Source organism: Parasteatoda tepidariorum, chromosome 10 (assembly GCF_043381705.1).
Source record: "Parasteatoda tepidariorum isolate YZ-2023 chromosome 10, CAS_Ptep_4.0, whole genome shotgun sequence".
NCBI lineage: Eukaryota > Metazoa > Arthropoda > Arachnida > Araneae > Theridiidae > Parasteatoda > Parasteatoda tepidariorum.
This window is the reverse complement of record NC_092213.1, coordinates 77072031-77094205: the sequence shown is the minus strand read 5'-3', so window position 1 is coordinate 77094205 and position 22175 is coordinate 77072031. Positions and strand designations below refer to the sequence as shown.

The following is a 22175-nucleotide window of genomic DNA, read 5'->3' as shown; positions in this document are numbered from 1 at the left end:
AATGATAATTAAAAGATGCGAACAGTTGTGAATTGTAAGCATTGTTAATAAAGTTTGTCTTAAAGAAACAATATGATTTCACTAAAAATCAATTTCTACCCCTTCCTATTTTCATTTCCACATTATGAAATTTCATTTCTTCCGCGCGGAGGGACTCCACGCACTATTTTTTTCTTTTAACTTTTAAAACCAGAAATATATCACCAGAACCTCTTTTTTTGTACTGAATTAACAATTGTTCTGAAAAATAACATTGAATGAAGCGCCTTAGTTAAATGCAAGTGCAACTGTGCAAAGTGCAACATTGCAAGTGGACTGTGTTTTTTTCTTTAAAAATTAGAGTGTTTTTTTCCAGAAATAATAGAAAAGCTATTAAAACCCGAAAATCTTTATAATTATAAAATGCTTCGTAATATAACACAAATATAATTGCATCTATACTTTTTATTTTAATATTTCAAAGATTATTTGTATTTTTTTACGATCCTTTTTACTATCTCAACGATCTTTGGACATTGTGGTGGATATTTCTTGTTTTTCCTTCTGGCTGGCCTTTTTTGCAGTTTGTATAACAAATGCATTTAGATAAAAAAAAAAGAATTCCCAGAATATCTTATCTTTTTGAACAGGTAAATCTTGAAATGTCCTTATCATTCTTAAAACCGGGCAAAAATATGAAGTATAATGAAATTCATTGAAGATAAGACGCTTCATATAAGACCGCTAATGTTATTTGAGAATTGGATTCTGACTTTTCAATTTCTATAGAATTTATCTTAGAAATATGTGGGGCTTCGTCTCTACCTTACTGTTTGCTACTCTATGTTTATACCAAACCTGTAAGTTAGTTTCTAAAGTTTTATAATTTTATTTCCTATTCTATATTTTAATGTGCTACTCAATGTTTGTACCAAGCCTGTAAGTTAGTTTCTAAAGTATTATATTTTTTTTCTTATTTTACTTTAATGCATACATATTTGCATGCATTAAATATAATGCATATATATTTTGCAAAAATCTTTTGTCTTTTAACATTTTATTTATTACTTTGAAACTTTTAAACTTTTTAAAAATATACGACTACGTTAGTCTCGGAAAATTGACTCTTGAAGAGATAATTTATTAGCGCTTGTTTAATGAATTATTAAATATTATTTGCTACCCTAACGACTGCTTTTTCGGCGTTAACAACGCTTAGTTAATTTATCATATTAAAAATTGCATTATTTTAATTTTTTTAAAACAAACATTATTATCATTCCCGCGTTCCCATTAATCAATTTCGTGTCTATGAACAGTGAAATATTGAAGTCAAATTTTTTTTTTATCCACTTTCTGATTAGCTAGAGAACTCAAATCTCCACTGAAAATCCACACGGGATGACAATGCGAGTTTCCAATCGTTTTCTGTGCACTAACAATAAAATTTACCTTTATTTTATCTCATTTTTTTTGAAAATTGGAACTAGGATGACATTCTGGCTTGCTAGAGTGCTTAAATTTTAATTACATCTTTGTACTAGAATCTTAAGCTAGAATTTGGAATAAAAAAAGACAAAAGTAAATATAAAAACTAAAATAGTAAAATGTAATAAACATTTTACAAGTTTCAAGTAATTTTAAAAGGAGAAAATTGTCCAAAATTTGTCAGACATAGAGCGAAAAAAGTTACTTCCCCAATTAATGTTTCTCACCATGTCCTTCAAATGTGATAGACCCTATCTCTGACATACATAAAATTTTCTCGTTTCTTAGTGAAACATAGATTTTAAAAATTTTATGATTATTACTATTTTGTACCAAAATATCCAAAATTGAGTCCAAAACATGAGAAAATTTCCTCTCTTGCGTAAACGTAATCTCGCATGGATGATGATGACATTTGCTTATTACAAGTATTATTTAGTTTTAGATTTCAATCATAATTTTTTTATTTAAAAATGTTATAGTTTAGATGTTTTTCAATGGTGCCCACATACGTTTCCTTATCTTCAAGACTATTATTTACTAAAAATTTGTTCAGCTTAAAAATTTTTTGAAGAAAAAATATTTTTCATAACTGCAATAATAGTGGATTTTATATGTAGTGTACAGAGTGTTATATTAAAATAATTCTTCATTTAATAAATCTGACAAATATATAAGTTTCTTGTCTTTTAGTCCTTTTGAAGAACGCAGATTTTAAAAATATTATCATTATTACTATTTTACTTGAAAACCCCATTTTGTGCTAAACAATCTCTTAATAATTTTGGTTGGGATACATTTTATGATGGTATCAATTCCTTTACAAGCATAGTATACAACAGTTTTGGATATAAATAATATTTTTTTTCCAGAAATATATTGCATTTTTCTGGGTTTTTCTAAATTTTTAATTCTTCAATTAATTGCTTTAAAAAAGGTTTGTTCGCTATTTAATTTCTTTTAAATATTTTCCGTTACTATAAGAATCGTTCATTTTTATTCAGTTTTCGTAATGCTATAGTAGAATAATTCCTCATATATTGAGGGAATAAGTAAAAGAATGGAGCATGAGAATATAAGAAATGAATCTGTGAACAGGTGTATCAATGAATAAAATTTCTAAACGTATAATTTGCATACTTCCAAATCTTCCTGCCTTTGACATGACATTTATCTTTATATTAAGTGATATTAAATTATTTTACTTTTTTATTTTTGATTTAATAAATTGAATTTACAAAAACTGTGACCACCACTAAATGTGGACAATTTTGAGGACAAAAAAAAGCATAATTGAGTTACTTAGCTATAAATTATGTATAATGGATAGCTAGGTTTAGCATAGATGAATATTGCATTCAACGACTCCGGTTTTAACTATTATTTCATTGGCAAAAAATTACCCACCTAAAAATTTAGATTTAATTAAGAACTCAAAGAAAAAACTGTCGAATTTCGTTTAGCTATGAAATTTATCAGCCTAATTTATTTAACGAAGGTACTAAGTTGCGGCACTAAGTATGCAAATGAATTTAATGTACTATTTAAAATAGCTTTCTTGTTCATGAATACTCACAATGTTTTTTTGTGTCATAAGACGTTTATTTATGTTCAAGTATGCATGTGAGATATTGATGTGTAGATCTTTTGGTAGTTTTACACAATTTCAATATTTTGTTTAATCATATATTTTATGAATTTATTTTTTCAACAGTTATTATACTAAATTTAATTTTAAATGAAATGCTTTTTTGATTTAATCATTCATAAAAAATACAGAATTACTTAATTTTAAATTAACAACTTCTTCGTATTTGGGGGAAATTTTAATCCAAAATAAATTGGAATCGGATTTAGCACGATAAACAGTAGACTCCTAATGCCAATGTGGAAATGTATGTTTTACTCAATATGAAATTGTATGTTTCTTGTTTCACTCAAAAATTCACAAAAATATAATTCAACTTCACGCTTTTATATTATTTACCCCTTGATGCAGATGGGACATCGGTGTCTCGTATATATATAGATTTTACTGATGCTCTAATTAAAAGCAAACATACACTTTGTTCTTTTTTTATTTTAAAAACAGTGTAATATTTACTAAAAAATATGTCAGGTTATCGGAATTATTTTGTATTAAAATATAAAATTCACATAAAAAGTAGTTTGAATTTTTTTCCATTCATATTCGAAAATTCACCAACAATTGATTTTGTAAAGTAGCTAAATTTCAATGATGAATAACTGTTACCTTTAGATTTAAATAACTGCAAATAAGTTAACATTTGGAAAATTATTGTGAATCGTGTTTGGAAGATTTTAGTTCAGAATAAGACACCAATATTTCATGCTGTTTTACATAACCATAGATTAAAAATAATATTTCAATGTTCTGATTTAATACAAAATAATGAAAGAAGTATGAAAAACATGTTTAATAAAAATTCTGCGTCATAAGGCTATTAAAATCGCTAAAACAAGTCATTGACAAAACGATAAATATCAGCAAACGATTAAAATCAGTGTTCTTAAACTTAAATTACTTCTACAGGGCCAATTCAATCTCAATGCTTGAATTTAAAAGAACTGAGTGGCAACATTACCGAAACCTACCCAGGTCCGAGAAGTAGCAGATATTACAAATGTTGGAATATTTTGAATCCTGATAATAACTTATTGGAAATTGAGCTGAAACACCTGGATTTTGAAAGCAAGGTATTTTCTGATATTTATTACTTTTATATAATTACGCATGAATTAAAGAATAACAGGAAATTGGACAAAAATGTAAAGTATTATAATCAATAAATAAAGTATTTTTCAAAGAAAATGTAAAAATATTAAGTAATCAATACAGCAAAAAATAATATAAGTTAACATTTGCTCTCCACCATTCATAAATAAAATAAATCTTGTGTTGAATGTTGAATAAAGTAGAGTGGAAAATGCAGAATTAAATCAAGTCAATAAAAATTGTGTGACACTAAAAAGAACAATCTCATATATTTTATTTCTCTATGTCTGATTCTCAAGGGAAAACTTACTCTTAATACCTCTCTACTTCAATAAATTGCAATTTCATTCTTCTTTTATCATAGCAACGTCACTTTTTCTTCCTGTAATATTTTATTAATTTCTCTGCTTTATGGCAACCGATTATAAATAGTTCTATTCTGAATTAAAATTGGGATTACTGTTAAAACAGTTTACTTAATACCTGAAATTTTGTTTCAATTTTCTTTATAAATCAACGTGACATAAAATTTTTGTAAGTAAGAGCAAAAAAAAGTGCTATTGCTCACAACCTTTATTTCAGCAATTATTTTAGCTTATGACAAAACTCGTAAAAATCTTTTTAAGGTACATATAAAAACGTAACAACAATGGCAATTTCCTATAAAAGCTACAAATGAATACGGAAGCGTGTAGAGCGTGTGATGACTGTTTCGCATATAAGTTTCAAGTCAAGTAATTTCGGGTACTTACTGTTGCTCACTATCGGGCTAAAAGAGCGCGCATTTGGCGTATGTTATATGAGTTTTAAAGAATACACAAAGCTTGACATGCGCAACTTGAAGAAAATCGACAGATGTCATACGTGTTAAAAAAAAACGAATTGCCCGAAAATGTGTGTTTAAGCTGAAATTCAGTGTCTTTTAACGATACAAATATCAAACGTTTCCTAACTGCTACAGCCAGAATATTATCGTTAACTTAAATTTAACCACTCCCTTACAAGTTCAAGTGTTTAGATTTTAACGAAAGCTCTGTATCTGATGACACTCCAGTAGTAGTATTACTTCATTTACGTCGCAATAGTGCTTCACAGTGGGATATTGGCGACGGCCTGGGAAACATTCTAGGATCATCCTAAGATCTGTCATGACAATATTGATCCTCTACAGAGGGAAAGACAATCCCTCTTCAGTAGCTTGATGATCTGCGTGCGAAGTCAATCACTGTACGGCAAGGCCGAGACCGATACCGCGAATTTTAGGACCATACGCAGTCTAATCTAAATAGTCACCGACCCGACCACTTCGGTGGTCTGTTGGGAATCGTGTTTTACTATCAGTCCAGTGTAGGACTGATACCAAGTTAGGACTGATGCAAGTTAAAATTGTTATAATTTTAACAACCTTTTAACTTCATAACAATCATAAAAACAAAAGGAGAGAAAATAATAAATAGAAGTAGAAATTTTAAAAACTGTTTCTTTTAATTTGGCTAAAAAAGAATAAAGAGTTTATTTTTATCAGACCAAAAAAAAAAAAAAAAAAAAAAAACAATCAATTTATCAATTTCCTCATAAATTTTTATTACCACTAAAAAAATGATCCCACTTCTCTCGAAGATGCCTTGCGTTTTTCATATTTATCATCATCATAGTTGGCCAGACAGCCCTATGTGAGCCAATGCCTTCCTCTGAAGATTTCTCCAGGACGACTTCCAATTTATCTTCGATCTCCAATTTTTTTCATTAATTGAGAGAAAATCAGACTCCACTGAGTCAGCCCATATCAACCGCGGCCTTCCCCGCTTTCTTTTTCCAGTGGGTCTAAAAAGCAGTATCTTTTTTATTGTGTTGTCGTCACTCATTCGAATCACGTGAGCGATCCAATTCATTCTATTTATTTCATGTATTTAACAATACTTAAGTATTTAATACTTAATAATACGCGTTTTTCGTATTAGGTCCATCAAAATTCCATACTGTTATCTCCTTGTTAGTCAACGTTTTTATTATTTATTTATTCATATATTTATTTATTCATTTATCTATTTATTTAGTCTTGTTATTACGTTTACCTGACCATCATAGCCAACAGAACGGGAGAACAAGTGAAGTGGTGTGACAACAATGATGAAAGGAAACCAATAGCTGTTCACTCAAATGTCACTGTTCATTTCTATGCTGATTCCTACTATCTTAATCCATTTAGTCGAGAAAATTTTGAAATACTCTACAACATCGGTACGCATAAATAAATGTTTTTTAAATATCTTTTCTTCTTTTATATGTTTCAGCAAAGGTAACAAAATAACATTCCACCATCGTCGCTTAAGAACAGATTTTAAAAAAAGGGAGAAATTGATAGCTAAATTATTTAGTATTACTTATATTGATATTCAAATGCAATGGTAAACGTTCAAGTTTTTTTAAAGAAGATTTGCCTCAGTGTTAGCAAAAATAAGGCTAACATATTTAATTTTTCGTTTAATAAGTTTGATTTAAATCAGCGTTATATATACAATCATCGAGTCGTTGTTTATTTATTTATCCCCATGCATATGAGAGTAAATAAATAAATAAATGTTTGTGTGCTCAACGAAAGAAAAAAAAAGCGGTTTATAAATCTTTTTCAAACAGAAGAACAGATAGCATAAATTAGAGAATGAGACACAAAGATACAACCAGTGGTAATTGGTAAAGGTATTCGAACCCGATACCTCCTCGCTTCACAGCAATTGGACGCAAGAAACGCCTCAAATTTTACGTAGCACAAACATATAAAAAAATTTGTTCATGCTAAATTGCGTTAAAGTGATTGAAAAATATAAAAAAAATATTATGGTTATTTAAAATTTTCTACCACTCGAAAATATCATTCACAAAATGTGTAAATTTACCAGTTGTACATTCATGCTCATCTAGACAAATTTATAAAATAATTTATATATATATTTAAAAAAAAAAACTTTAGGTAGGTCCGAAAATATTCTTTGAAGTTTTTAAAAGTGAATAAGTTTAAACAAATTATATCTCTATCGAAAAGAAATAAAGAATCCACTTGCCCATATTTATGTATTTTGAACTTATGTTCTATCAATTAAGATAGCTCGACTCTAAATATTTTTCCCATAACTGTTGCTAGGAATTATCTATTTTTACTATGCATTAATAATTTAATTGAATACTAGCAATAGTGCGAAAAGTTAATTCCTAATAACCTCTTGTAATTTTGTATTTATTATTTTAGTTCCAAATGACATATGATGTCGATACTTTTTTGAACGAGATATTATTCATTCAAACTGATTCCATTTTAAAAACTTAAAAAAGAATATTTTCGGATAAAACTGGCCACAGTTTTTCCCGAACCTTATAACAAAAATAAAAGTGATGTTTAATTTTAAATAGTTGCAAGCAATTTAATAAACTAATTAAATATATTTAACATAAGAAAGTTGCGTATTAAAGTAAAAGCATAGGATTACTTTTTAATACCGCTTTACAGCCTTTGTGATTAATCTCTCCAACGAGAATGCGTGGAAGGATCATCATTTCTAACTATTGATCTAATGATCGGATTTTCACTCGATTTATTTAATCGGTATTCATTCGAACTTTTCAAAAATACTAATTAAGAAAATGATTGCACAGAAAATATTCGATTTTCTAAGCTCAAATTTCGTATTTTGCTATGTATAATTACATTCTTCAAAATGAGAGCACAATTTATGTTCCTTACAAATCAATTTTTTTCTGCTATCCTCTAATGAATAATTATGAAAAGTGATTTTTTTTGCATGAATATATCTTTAGATACTTATTTTAGAATTGTGAACAAAATTTTTGTCAATTCCCTTAATTCTCGAGATTTGGCGAAATATGCAAAAAGTAAAATTAACATTAAGGGGTTCAAACTATCAACCACTCTCCTGACCAAACTATTGGGCCGTATTCCACACATTGCGACTACGTCCCACATTTTGAGGACCAGGAATCTAAATACTTCGAAGAAAATTAATTCTGATTCAGATTAAATATAACTTTGCGCCTTATTTCGTAGCTTAAAATTTCATTTGTTCTCATAAATTAACATATTTAAAAAACACTAGGAGGCTCCGCCCCCATGCTCGCTAACGCTCGCCAACCCCCGAGAATTGCTACGCAATCCTATGTGGTTCACGCCGTGAACCATGGCTTGCTGCGCTCGCTCGCCAATGAACACAATGTTCTAGCACAAAGACATAATATATTATCATCAAAGACATAGTATTTTATCATCAAAGACATAGTATTGTACTTATGTAGAAGAATTCTACCAATGTTCTTATTGGCTTTTAAAAAAGTATATTAGCTATTTAGATTGTACATGGTGAAAAAATCAAAACATTAGCTAAATAAGAAACATATTAGCAAAATAAATTATCAAATATTGCTTCACTAATATTCTGCATTTTAAAGCGTGAAAATTCAATGCATAAATAAACGCGAAATATAAAAAAATTCAATGCATTCAATACAAACACTTAAACGTTTTTTAGACGTTTAGGTAGCTCCCAGTAGAAAAATATCAATTCAACAGCGGCCTTTTAAAGCATTCTCACTTCAATTAATTAATTAATTCCTAATTGAGTTTAAATTAAATATTGTCATGTTTTTAGTGCATGAATCTGAATTGAACAACCTGATAATGCTCACTCTGGTTATTGTTATCTGGTTGCTCACTACGTGCTCTTGCGCGCCGAATCCAATCAATTAAAAATGAAGACTGTTGCCAGCGCGAGAAAAGAAATATCATCTGTTTTATTGATACATACATACATACGTACGTATTAGCGTTTTATACAATATAGATTATAATATAATATAGAATATTATATATAATATAGAATATTAGGCCTTCGACCCATTAAAATTGAATGCTAGTATGTGAAAATCCGGTCGTTAGATCAAACGCTTATTTCATTTATATTCAAATGTGGTGAAGTGGAGGCTATTAGAACTACTTCTCAGCAACTATTATCAAGAATGGATGACATAGAGAATGTGGTTATATCTGTCGACCACATTCAAGCAGTAACATCTGTTGATTTTTTGGACTCTATTGAAATTAAAAGCTGTAAAGAGAATTTTGTGCTAATTTCGTCTTTAAAAAAATATTGTGTTCCTTGTCACTGTAATATCTATGGAAACGAGATGGCAGATCTTCTTGCTAAAAAAGGTGCTGATATTTTACAGAGCTCGCAGAGAGAAATTCCTTACTCTTTCATAAATAGAATAATTAAAAACACGATAATTAAGAGTGATGAAAATAATTTAAATGAACAATTGGTGAGAAGGTCCGGTGGGAGACTCTGAATAAGATCTCTGATCACTCGAGACGCTATGTGGTTGCTGCCTTTAGGTTGGAAACTGGACACGGTTGCCTTGCTCCATAGAATTAATATATTTCGCGATCAAAACTTTTCTTGTACGTGAATGCTGATCATCAGGGGGTTTTCCCAGAAAGTTACTGACAACATCTATAACAGATACTGGAATGTTAGGGAGCAGTTGCAGACACTGCTAACAGACTGATTTTCTGTTTATAGTTCTATTGTTGATATTCAATTTAATGTTTCTTTGTTCTAATTGTTTTTGTGCTTCAAATGTTTTATTGTTTTTAAATTTCAGTTTAATTTGTTGTTATTTCTTATGGGTCTATGAGGAGTGTTTTTACACTCCAGCGAATGATGTATATCAAGTGCTGCTGCTGGAAATAAAGAAAAAAAATATACAAATGTATTTATATATTTGTTACAGATACTAGTACTAAAGGAATAGAGGGTGTTAAAGAAGCTTATTGGCAAGCCGTTAATTGGTTGAAGAGTAACTCAACTTCCTGGAAATGGATCAACCATATACCGAAAGCTGTAACAGCCCTCTCCTTATCTGAGGGAGCTAAATTTGACGGCAAAAATCTCAAAGAAGAACTTATGGTGAAACAACGGGAACTGCGAATTTCAATAGCCTTACTGCGGTAAGTCAACTTGTGCTTGATATGTTAGAGCCTAATGTAGTTCATACACAAAAAGAATTGTCTTTTTTTTAAAATCTTGAGTAAAATTAAAAATCTCAGGCTATTATAAGACATTAATAAAATAAATTTAATACTTAATAGCGTTGCATTTCATGGCTGCTCCCTTTATACTGTGAAACAGTTATGTGTATTTGTCATAAAGAACTCCGTTTTTTGCTTTAGTGACAAAGAATTTGAATATCAAGCGAGTGAGCAGTCAAAAGTATGAGTGCGTAAGCGCATTAATATTTTTAGAAATTTCAGAATGAAAATTCTTCTGTCACGTAGACAACAGAAAACTGAAACAAAATTAGCTAAAAGTTGAAAGTTTAAAAATGAATAGTTCATATCAGCAAGCAAATTGATCTATATTTGTGTTATTATTTAACTTATAAATTTATGAAAATTCGGTATTAATTTAGAGCTATATTTTGGTTTTAATGAAACTTCATAATTACTAGGAAAGAGAGTTATGTTTGATCAACTAAGACTGGTAAAAATACTTTTATTTTTTTTCTTACATTCAAAAATACATTCTTACAATTGCATTCATTCTTCCTTAAATGGATGCTTCCAAAAATATTCCAATGGTATTTATATTTTTATACCATATTTTATCAAAAATATTTTTTATTGTTTTTCTATTATATTTCTCCCAAATATGTTATAAATACATACGTAAAGTAATATAATAGATTTAATTTCGAAACATATTTTTATAAACATATGTTTTTGTTGTTGTGTATTCCATATAAGTTCTATTTTCTAATATGTATTTTAACGCTAATATACGCATACAATTATGTTTAACAACATAGGAGAGAAAATTCGATTGTATACAAATAGAATATTTCTGTTATTTATCACTAAAGAAATCTGGATAAATATTGGCATATTGGCAAAAACAGTGTTACCTTTTCATGATTATTTGCGAGACTAAACACTAGATTTTAAGTGGCGAATTAAAAATCAAAGTAATTAGTAAGCCTCTTTATCAAATTTACAAACATAGTCCAAACTAGCCTTTTCTTCCTAATATTCTTACATATTTATTTTCATAATGACAATGTCATGTGAAAGTTCAGCGTATGCCCAAAATATAGTTTTAAATTTTTTTTTTAATATTGGAATACTAAGTATTCTAGATTTATTTTTATAATAATAATTTAAAAAAAAAAATTCAAATCTATTTTATCTCTTGCAGTGATGCTATTTCAAGTGAGCATCTGAGCACCTTCATAAACTCCATACTCTCCACTTGTCACAACCCTCGAAATTTCTACGGACATAACTTGGTGGAACTTCTGAAAAAACAAGTGGCGTCTGAGAATTTCACACATCCGGCATCTTATTTGGCCCTCTGCAACGCCAATGAAACATGGCCGGATAAAGCATATGACAACCTCCTGAAAATGTACAAAAGCGCATCCGAGCTGCCTTTTAACAGAGGTAAAGGCTCTTCAACGAAGATTTTATATTAATTTAATCTTTCAGTTATTTTATATAATTTTGACCATGTGCAAATCCATTTCGGGCAAATTCTGGCTAAAATTATGCGCAAAACAGGCAATTCATGTTTTTTTTTCTCTCTCTCTCTCCTTTTTTAATAAAATTTAATTTTCTGAAATCATTAAAATTGAATAATTAAATATCAACCTTATTAATCGTATACTCCTTAAAATTATCCAGTATAATATTACACACATCTATTTTTGGACCCATCCTTGGTAACCGATAAATCAAGCGCATTCAGTTCGGCAAAAAAAAAGGCATAATCCCTCTATTTACGCTTTTACTTGAATTTGCGCTTCTGTTTTCATATTTTGCGATCTGGCAATCTAACTACGAAAATATTTTAATCCATTTTTGAAAATTTTCCCTTTCATGTAAGTTCATTTGAATTCTCTACTCATTTTATAGATTTCGCTTAATGTTTTATTCTGTTTTTCGTTAAAAAAAATGTTCTATTTTTTACGTGATTTTCATTACCTAATGCGTTCTGTTATATTTCATTTTGCAAAAAATGTTTTTTTCTCTCAGCGCTTCTCACGCTATTGTTTTGATATAATTTGCTTTGGATATAGTGATACAATATTAGGAAGCACTCCTTTTTGCTGATATAATCGTGTGAGTTAATGAAGTGATTACATATTTTTTCCCCGGATTTTTATATATATATATTTTAAAATAATTTTTCCTTTGCTTATTTATANCAAGCATTTGCGGTGATGGCTCTTTCCTGCAAATTTCGACAAGGTGGGTACAATTTAATTCCAAACGACAGGGAACTTTTAGATGCTTACGAAGGAATCATTCAAGAGTTCATGAGACTTCAGAATCCCAGTGGAAGTTTCGGAAATGTCCAGAGAACAGCTCTTATTACTCAGGTGTGTGTACTGTTTCGTGATAAAAAAGGATATTTCCGCAGTAAATATTTCAGAAATTTGTATAGTGATTTTGATACGATTCATTTCATTTGGTAAAATTGCCTATAATCTTGTAGCATACAGGTAGAGTTTTTGTATGACATTTCTTATATTATTTGAAAGAAAGAAAGGAAAATAGTGAGAAGATATTCTAGGATTTTAACGTAACACATTATTTCAAATAAATGCATTATGGAAACGGACTTGAACATGTTTTATTGATTTATTATCATACCCACACTGAAGTTAAAAAAATATTTTCAAATGTTTAATGCTTATTTTATTAATTTTGATTCAGAAAGTATCTGCAAAGCAGAACAAAGATAAGAATGAATTTTATAACAGTTATTATCAAATGTAAAAACAAAGAAAATGGCAATTTACTTTTAGGAATAAAATTTACTTTAAATGGTGAAAATTTCATAATGTCCGTTTATCATTGCTGTTGAATTACATCAAATTGCAGCAGCAACATATAATTGTATAACAAATATTCAAACTGCAACTTTCAGTGACATGTTTGAATGATTTGATAAGTGTCATTATATCCCGCTTTCCCAATTAATATCTTAATTAAATAATATTTCAATACCTAATTTTAATTATAAGTAATGTCATGCTGATAATCACAATTGTGAAACAAAGAGATGTTTTATTGTTCTTAATCCTTTGCTCTCATCATCCTTAATTATAAATAGTCAAATTTTCATAAAGTTTCTATTCGCCTTTCCGAAATTTACCAAAAATTTAAATTAATAATTATGTCTAAAGAATGCCCTGTTTTGTATTACCACTAAATCTGGAAATTCGTTAAAAGTGCTTAGTATCTACAAGCTAATCGCAAGATTAACTTATTTGTTCCGTTAAAGTGCGGAAACAAAAATTGTCTGCGTTTTACTAAAAAATGAGCTCGTTTAAGGTGCCTTATCTTTAAAGTGCTGACGTTTTTCTCAATCCATTAACTAATTTGTTGATTTTTTTTACTTGATTCTTTAGACATCAAAAAATAAATAATTGAAATCATGCTTATTTTCTTAATTCTTATAATATTTTAAACCGTTTGGTAAAACAGCTTTTAAAGTGACTAATGATTGATTCTATCAGCTAATTTATTGATTGTTTGGTTGTAATAATTAGATTTTTTACATGGCGAAAAAACATGTTACTTTAATCGTGCAGAAACGTTGCTGTTGCTCTAGAAGAGATCTTATTTTTATTTTAAGCAGTATCTCCTAGATAATGTGCAAATTATCTAGGTAGTTTGCAGACTAATTAGGGAATTTTTTGGCTCTTTAACAAACAAATCTAGTTAATCAGCTCATTAGTTAGATAATTTGTAATACAATTATTTCTACACTTTAGCTGTAACAAATGTACTCATAAAACTGCATATTCAAAACTTTTCACTCAATTAAATTTTACTATTTATTGAAATTTAACTCATGTATACAAGTTTAAACAAAGTAAATGCTTTCGAATGTTTTAGGCGCTTTTGTCCAGCATCGCCATTAATGAAAGCGTTGAAGACTGGGATCATCTGAAGGCTGTTCGATTTATAATAAAATCCATGAAGGTGCCACCTACTGACTTTCTGTCCACCTATTTGATTCTTCCCTTGCTGAATGACAAAACCCTGGTCGATATTTCTTTCACCAACTGCTCCGGTTCAAGGGACCAAGGTAAGTTATTTTATCCGCAAACAATTTACACCCAATATTTAAACTACAGTTAAACCAACACCTCCTGAAAGAGAGAAGACCTCCGCACTGATCAGATTAGTAGTCTGATTGATCGAACATAAACTCAGCCATGGGGGAGAAATAAGAAATATGAAACAACGTCTGGAGTACTAAAGGATCAGATTTCTCGCTTATGGTAACCCGTGCGAAGGCCTTCTCTCTTCTAGGGTATGTTGGTTAAACCCCGCTATGAAATACCCAGGAAATAGTGAATACTAGGTTGCAGTGAACGTTTCCGTTGTCCCTTTCGTTTATGGCGAACNCAAGCATTTGCGGTGATGGCTCTTTCCTGCAAATTTCGACAAGGTGGGTACAATTTAATTCCAAACGACAGGGAACTTTCAGATGCTTACGAAGGAATCATTCAAGAGTTCATGAAACTGCAGAATCCAAGTGGAAGTTTCGGAAATGTCCAGAGAACAGCTCTTATTACTCAGGTTTGTGTACTGTTTTGTGAAAATAAGGAATACAGCTGTAAATGTTTCACAAATTTGTGAAGTGATTTTAATACCATGTCATTTGGTAAAGTTGCCTCTGAGCTTGTAACACACAGATAGAGTATTTATATGACCATACATTTTTTTAATATTATTTGAAAGAAAGAAAGAAAAAAAGTGAGTAGACGTTAGTATTGTGACAGACGTTAATAATTATTAACTCTATGCTGCCATATTTTATTTACACGCAATATGATGACGCCGCGCAATAGGCTTAGAGCTGCCACGTGACCGCCAAGAGAGCACGATGACCAACCTACAAGAAAATGTCTTAGTCAATGAAAAGAATCACATTAACATCGGTTAATTTTATAAGATATTTGCCATAAATTTGCTTTCTACCTTCAGTATAATTGGTAATTAAACTCATCGACTATTTTTTGGCAAAAACGAAAACATGGCGCTAAAAACACAATTTTTCGCTAACAGTTGAAAGCTATATAGTGAATACGTGTTTATTCATTTAAGGATTTTCACTGAAAAATCAATTTTTTGTTGTTAAAATAGGATGAATTTTAAGTACTTTTACGTTATGTTTAGTTGTATTTGCAAATAAAAAGTGCCTTATTTTTATTTTTAATTGCTGCGTTATGAAACAGTAACTTCAGCATTTTTTTAAAATTAGCGTTTCGTTCCCATTCCAACTAAATATTCACTGGTTGCATATAAAACCATTTAGTATCAATTTGGTGCAATTTGTGCCTATTTTCCTGACCGACGATATTTTGTACATGTACCGTTTAATAACAATACAGAAGTTTAAAGTAACTTGCGTTCTTTTTAAGATTTCATTTCGAAAAAAAATGGTAATATTCAATCTGATATTGGTGAAAATTTTCGTACTATAGTTGCACTAATAGTAATAGCAATAAATAGAGCCAATTAACATAATATTATAAATCTAGATATCCCTATTGGGTAGCTATCAGTAACATAGGGTGGATCCTAAAATACCCCACCCTTGGCGACTTTTTGAAATCTCGCTAAGCTACTTTTTAAAAAATCTCGCCAATCTAGGTTTCTGGAAGATGCTTCGGGGAAATATGTTGCAACCTTATTGCAAGTTATTTTTTTTTATCTTATGAATAATATTTTAATAAATTTGTAATAATTTAAATTGTTTTTTTTTAATAATAAAAAACAACATAGATTGAAGTAATAAACGCCATCTTGGCGAGATTTCGGAAAGCCAATGGGTGGGCTATTCTAGGATTTTAACGTAACACATTTTTTCAAATAAATGCACTATGGAAACGGACCCCAACATGTTTTATTTTTTTATTATCATGCCCACACTAAAGTTAAAAAAAATATTTTCAAATGCTTGATGCTTATTTTATTAATTTTGATTCAGAAAGTATCTGCAAAGCAAAACAAAGATAAAAATGCATTTTATAACAGTTATTACTACATGTAAAAACAAAGAAAATGGCAATTTACTTTTAGGAATGAAATTTACTTTTAATGGTGAAAATTTCATAATGTCTGTTTATTATTGCTGTTGAATTACATCAAATTGCAGCAGCAACATATAATTGTANAAAGAAAATGGCAATTTACTTTTAGGAATAAAATTTACTTTAAATGGTGAAAATTTCATAATGTCCGTTTATCATTGCTGTTGAATTACATCAAATTGCAGCAGCAACATATAATTGTATAACAAATATTCAAACTGCAACTTTCAGTGACATGTTTGAATGATTTGATAAGTGTCATTATATCCCTCTTTCCCAATTAATATCTTAATTAAATAATATTTCAATACTTAATTTTAATTATAAGTAATGTCATGCTGATAATCACAATTGTGAAACAAAGAGATGTTTAATTATTCTTAATCCTTTGCTCTCATCATCCTTAATTATAGATAGTCAAATTTTCATAAAGTTTCTATTCGCCTTTCCGAAATTTACCAAAAATTTAAATTAATAATTATGTCTGAAGAATGCCCTGCTTGTATTACCGCTAAATCTAGAAAATCGCAAAAGTGCTTAGTATCTACAAGCTAATTGCAAGATTAACTTATTTGTTCCGTTAAAGTGCGGAAACAAAAATTGTCTGCGTTTTACTAAAAAATGAGCTCGTTTAAGGTGCCGTATCTTTAAAGTGCTGACGTTCTTCTCATTCTATTAACTAATTTGTTGATTTTTTTTACTTGATCCTTTAGATATCAAAAAATAATTACTAGAAATCATGCTTATTTTCTTAATTCTTATAATATTTTAAACCGTTTGGTAAAACAGCTTTTAAAGTGACTGATGATTGATTCTATCTGCTAATTTATTAATAGTTTGATTGTAATAATTAGATTTCTTAGATAGCGAAAAAAACATGTTACTTTAAGCGTGCAGAAACGTTGCTGTTGCTCTAGAAAAGATCTTTTCATTTTAAGCAGTATCTCCTAGATAATGTGCAAATTATCTAAGTAGCTCTTTAACAAATAAACCTAGTTAATCAGCTCATTAGTTAGATAATCTGTAAAACAATTATTTCTACACTTTAGCTGTAACAAATGTACTCATGTAACTGCATATTCAAAACTTTTCACTTAATTAAATTTTACTATTTATTGAAATTTAACTCATGTATACGAGTTTAAACAAAGTAAATGCTTTCGATTGTTTTAGGCACTTTTGTCCAGCATCGCCATTAATGAAAGCGTTGAAGACTGGGATCATCTGAAGGCTGTTCGATTTCTAATAAAATCTATGAAGGTGCTACCAACTAACTTTCTGTCCACCTATTTGATTCTTCCCTTGCTGAATGACAAAACCCTGGTCGATATTTCTTTCACCAACTGCTCCGGTTCAAGGGACCAAGGTAAGTTATTTTGTCCGCAAACAATTTACACCCAATATTTAAACTATAGTTAAACCAACACCTCCTGAGACCTCCGCACTGATCAGATTAGTAGTCTGATTGATCGAACATAAACTCAGCCATGGGGGAGAAATAAGAAATATGAAACAACATCTGGAGTACTAAAGGATAAGATTTCTCGCTTATGGTAACCCGTGCGAAGGCCTTCTCTCTTCTAGGGTATGTTGGTTAAACCCCGCTATGAAATACCCAGGAAATAGTTAATACTAGGTTGCAGCGAAAGTTTCCGTTGTCCCTTTCGTTTATGGCGAACTTCTGCGAAATCGGTAACTTGTTTATTGTGAAAAATTTCTTTTTCGTTGTTATTCAGTTAACTGATACAGACGTCTAAAAAAAATTCTAAAGTAATGAAAATTGAAAAGATAAACATCTTAAATATTCGTTATAGGGTGACAACCACTTCGTTAAATGAAGAATATTTTAATCGTTATTTACAGCTCCGATTAAGAGTTTTGCNGGTCCAACTTGAAAAGCGGCCAATTCCTACCTTGGGATGTTGGGAAAGTTTGATGGTCACATCAAGCTGTATGATGGTTTTTGTTGGGAATTCAAGTTGGTTACCATCATATTTAAGTTGGTCCATCAATGGAAAACCATCTTGATTTTTTGTCTTGGGATGGCCGCTGAGCATTCAGTTAGTTAATAATATAGAAAGTAAATGATGTACTATTGAAATCTTTATTTCCAATAACATTACCGAATATTTTTTTGAATGTAGTGTACCAGCGTTTATCGTGAACTCATTTCTAGGCCTGTAGGTGGTTTATTATAGCGGGATTCGATTGTATAAACATTTTGGCAACATCTTTTTTATGGAGTGTTATGTTGAAAAGTGGTTAAAAATCCTATCCTGGATATCATAAAAAGTTCATTTCTGTAGAAATATGGATAATTCAAGAAACAAAACGTTGGAAATAGATATAGTTTAGGAATTACTTTTTTAGTAGGAAATGCTTTTTCGTAGCTTTAACTTGTGCGTCTAAGGTAGAAAATTCCTAAGTGCTAGCAAACATTGTAAGTAAACGTAAATCTTGTTTTAGTTTTAAAAATAAAATTTGTATATATCGATTAGGCAGCCACGCTTAAGTGTTAATGAAGTAACTATGAAAGTTTAGAAAATTGTTTCAACTTACTTTATTTTTTCACTATCACTTGCAACATCTTTTCCAAGTTAATAGTTACATCAATGAAGTGGCACAGTTTCGAATCCAGAACATGTTTTGTCGTTGTTGTTATAGTTGTGAAAGTCTCCTGTGCTTGTTGTACGTACTCAGACAACTTAAAAAGTAAATTCTTTTCCGTATAAGCCGATTTATATAATTTTGTTTCCACATATAAAAAAAAGTACTTATGCACTGCCGCTGTTCACAGTTTTAGTCACCTGTGTCATCTCTTTATTGAATGTTACCTTCTTTGCGAAAATCGAAGCATTAGTTCAAAGGTTATTTTTAATGTTTTCATTTTTTGCACCCTTCAAATGTTAAATTCTTGCGACAATTTTACATCGTATCGAGAATGAAGATCACGTTAATTTTCTGTTACAATTACAGATGACCTTGTGGCTGAAATACATGATTACTTGGGCCCGAAGATTCAAGTTCAGTACTCATTGTTTATTGGAGACAGTAAAGATGTCATCCACACAATAGTACTCAAAGTACCAAAGCACTTCACAGCATTTGATGTGATGCAGTTCGCTGCCCTCAAAGACAAAAAATACAAGTAAGATTTTTTTTTTCATTTGCAAATTCTGATTTCCATGTTATTTCGATGTTAATATATTTTCAGGGTTTATTTCCTACTGTTGTATTTAGCTAATATTTTTGAAAAAAGCTAACCTTTTCAAGCTGTTTAAAAGTACTTAATTTTAAAGAAGTCTTTCAAATATTATATTTTGCCTTACAAAATTACATTCTTTAAAATGATGGAAAAATTTGTATATCTTGCAATTCAAAATTGTCTCAACCATTATTAAATAAAATAATAAATAATTATTAAAAATTATTTTTTCGTGGAACTGTCTCGAAGCAACGAATTTTATCACGACTGTAATTGCTAAGGAGTCTAAAATTTGTAAGAAATTTTACACCGCCGAAAGTGATAAAGCAATAAAAAATTCTTGTATTTTAGTTACTTTTTGTTGTTTTTCAAATACAGCATTTAAATTTCAGTTTTATTAAAATTATCAAATATTTGGTTTGCATTAAAACTAATTTTATACTTTTTTATAGTTTCAAATACGAATCAGTATCTGGAAAGTTGGATATCTATGAAGTGGCCGACATTCCAAATGATCCAGAAGACGGGAAGTTTTGGTTATTTTACAAGAAGAACACAGCTGCAGGAAATACTTTTGAACACGAGGAAACAGGTAAGAGTCCCAAAGTGTACACTATCAGGCCAAAAGTATCCGGAAATCCGGTTGTTACGGGGGTAGAAGCGTAATGGTGTGGCGGTGTTTCTCGTGGTTTGGTCTGGGTTCGTTTGTTCCTGTGGTTGGGAGCTCTGAGATGCATGTGAACATTCTGGACAATGCTGCACTCCCGACTCTATGGCAATATTTCAGAGTATTAAATTTGAACCCATTTAGGCAGTTTGTGGGCTATTTCCTTATAACATCTGTAGTTCTCTTCAAAAACTCTCCTCTACGTCAAAGTTAAGCATCACTGGCTGCGATGTGGCATCCTCTTAACAATCCACTAAAATAAAATATTACTTAAAGCGATGAAAAGCTATGAAACAATGAAAACTATAATATTGTAATGCCGTCCACCATGAAGGCTAATTCCTTCCAATACTTGATCCAGGAGTTCCTTTGTCTTCTGGATTGGGTTCAATATTGCAAGGCTACAGCGCTGAACATTAACAGTCGTAAACCCAAAAAATTGGGTCGGCTGTTCAACGATGGTTATAATATAAAATATAAATAAAAATATTGTGCTGCTGAGCCGTGGTTGCTCAGGGGATTGAGCGTTCGCCTTACAATGAGGTGAAACGGGTTCGAATGCCAGCGATAGCTGGTCGGTAAATGAATTCCCATCCACAGAGCTGACGTAAAATATCCTTAATGGTAGACGGATCATGGGTTAGAGTCCCTTTGTCATCGGGCTAACCGTGGGAGGTTTTCTTTCCCATGTAACGCAAATGCGGTTTAGTTCCAATGAAAAGTCCCCCACCGGAGGTAATTTTCTCCAAATACTTGATGCAGGAGTTCCTTTGTCTTTTGGATTGGGATCCGACTCGCACCAGCCACAGTGCTGACGTAAATATCCTCAGTGGTAGATGGATCATGGGTGAGAGACCCCTTGCCAACGGGCTAACTATGGGAGGTTCTTATGATTTTCCCCTCCATGCAACGCAAATGCAGTTTTGTTGCATCAAAATGTCCTCCATCAAAGGCAAACTTCTTCAAATACTTGATGCAGGAGTTCCCTTCTGGATTTTTGTTCAAAACTACAATGCTATGGAATTGAACTTTATTAGTCGTAGCAACAAAATGGGGTCGGCTGTTCAACGACGGTTACAAAATAAAATATTGTGCTGCTATCACCTCAAAATTTTTAAGTTATCAGGATTACCTTCAGACAAAAATTAATGCCCTTTTTCTGTCTGAGGCGAAAAAATTTACCCTCTGTCTTTCTCTAATTAGCAATTAAATTTAAGTTTTCTTTTTCATTGTAGTGAGAGATTCACCAATAAACACGATGAAATTAATTCAATCTCAATTTTGACAAAAAAAATGGTCTAGAAACTTTCTACACACAGTTATTCAAAATATCATCAAAAATGGAGTAGAGAAAAAAAAATTTCTGATACTTTAAATTAACATTCATTGCAATTATTATTTATTATTATTATTTTTTTTGTTGCACTTTTCATTAAATACTATAAAATTTAGTAAGAGATTTAGTAATTAGATTGAAGAGTATAGGAGAGAATTAGATAGAAGAGAATTAGATAGAAGAGAAATTAGTAATAAGATTGAGTAAATATTTTTGTTACTTTTCAGGTCCAGTTAAAACAGTATTGTCAGAAGGAGATCACATTGCCATGTGGTACAAGAAGTATTCCATGAACTATCAATGATCAATACCAGCTCCCTTTTTTCAATGGCATCCAAAGAAAAATCAGTTTCAACAGATCATCTGCTTAAAGGATCATGAAAATATCAATTTCCAAATGTAAAATTGACCGACAATGTAATCGATACTTCTAATAAATATTCAATTTCCAATTGTAGATTTTTTTTTCTTCTTTTTATTTCCAATGCCCGCCAGTGTTACCATTTCGTCAATTCAGGCAATTACATGGCAGTCAGGATGGCCACTCTTTCAGGGGCACCATATCAGGTGGGTCATCGTTGCTCCCACA

At 30.5% G+C, this 22175-nt stretch overlaps 1 protein-coding gene across 1 annotated transcript; it reads left to right on the top strand.

Moving 5' to 3' along the window:
* Positions 1–669: 669 nt before the first annotated feature.
* Positions 670–22043, top strand: LOC107449772 (uncharacterized protein CG3556). Its single transcript, XM_071186500.1, has 10 exons — positions 670–839; positions 4022–4185; positions 6262–6445; positions 10004–10220; positions 11464–11714; positions 14692–14861; positions 17552–17744; positions 19355–19526; positions 20036–20175; positions 21814–22043. The coding sequence occupies exons 1-10, from the start codon at positions 785–787 to the stop codon at positions 21888–21890; spliced, it is 1623 nt and encodes a 540-aa protein (XP_071042601.1). The 5' UTR covers positions 670–784; the 3' UTR covers positions 21891–22043.
* The last annotated feature ends 132 nt before the right edge of the window (positions 22044–22175 follow it).

Excerpts from the sequence above, each read along its gene's own strand:
- LOC107449772 (XM_071186500.1), top strand. The coding sequence starts at position 785 with ATGTGGGGCTTCGTCTCTACCTTACTGTTTGCTACTCTATGTTTATAC. Across the intron at positions 6,446-10,003 it reads TGAAATACTCTACAACATCG|ATACTAGTACTAAAGGAATA; the intron begins GTACGCATAAAT and ends TATTTGTTACAG. Across the intron at positions 14,862-17,551 it reads GAACAGCTCTTATTACTCAG|GCACTTTTGTCCAGCATCGC; the intron begins GTTTGTGTACTG and ends CGATTGTTTTAG.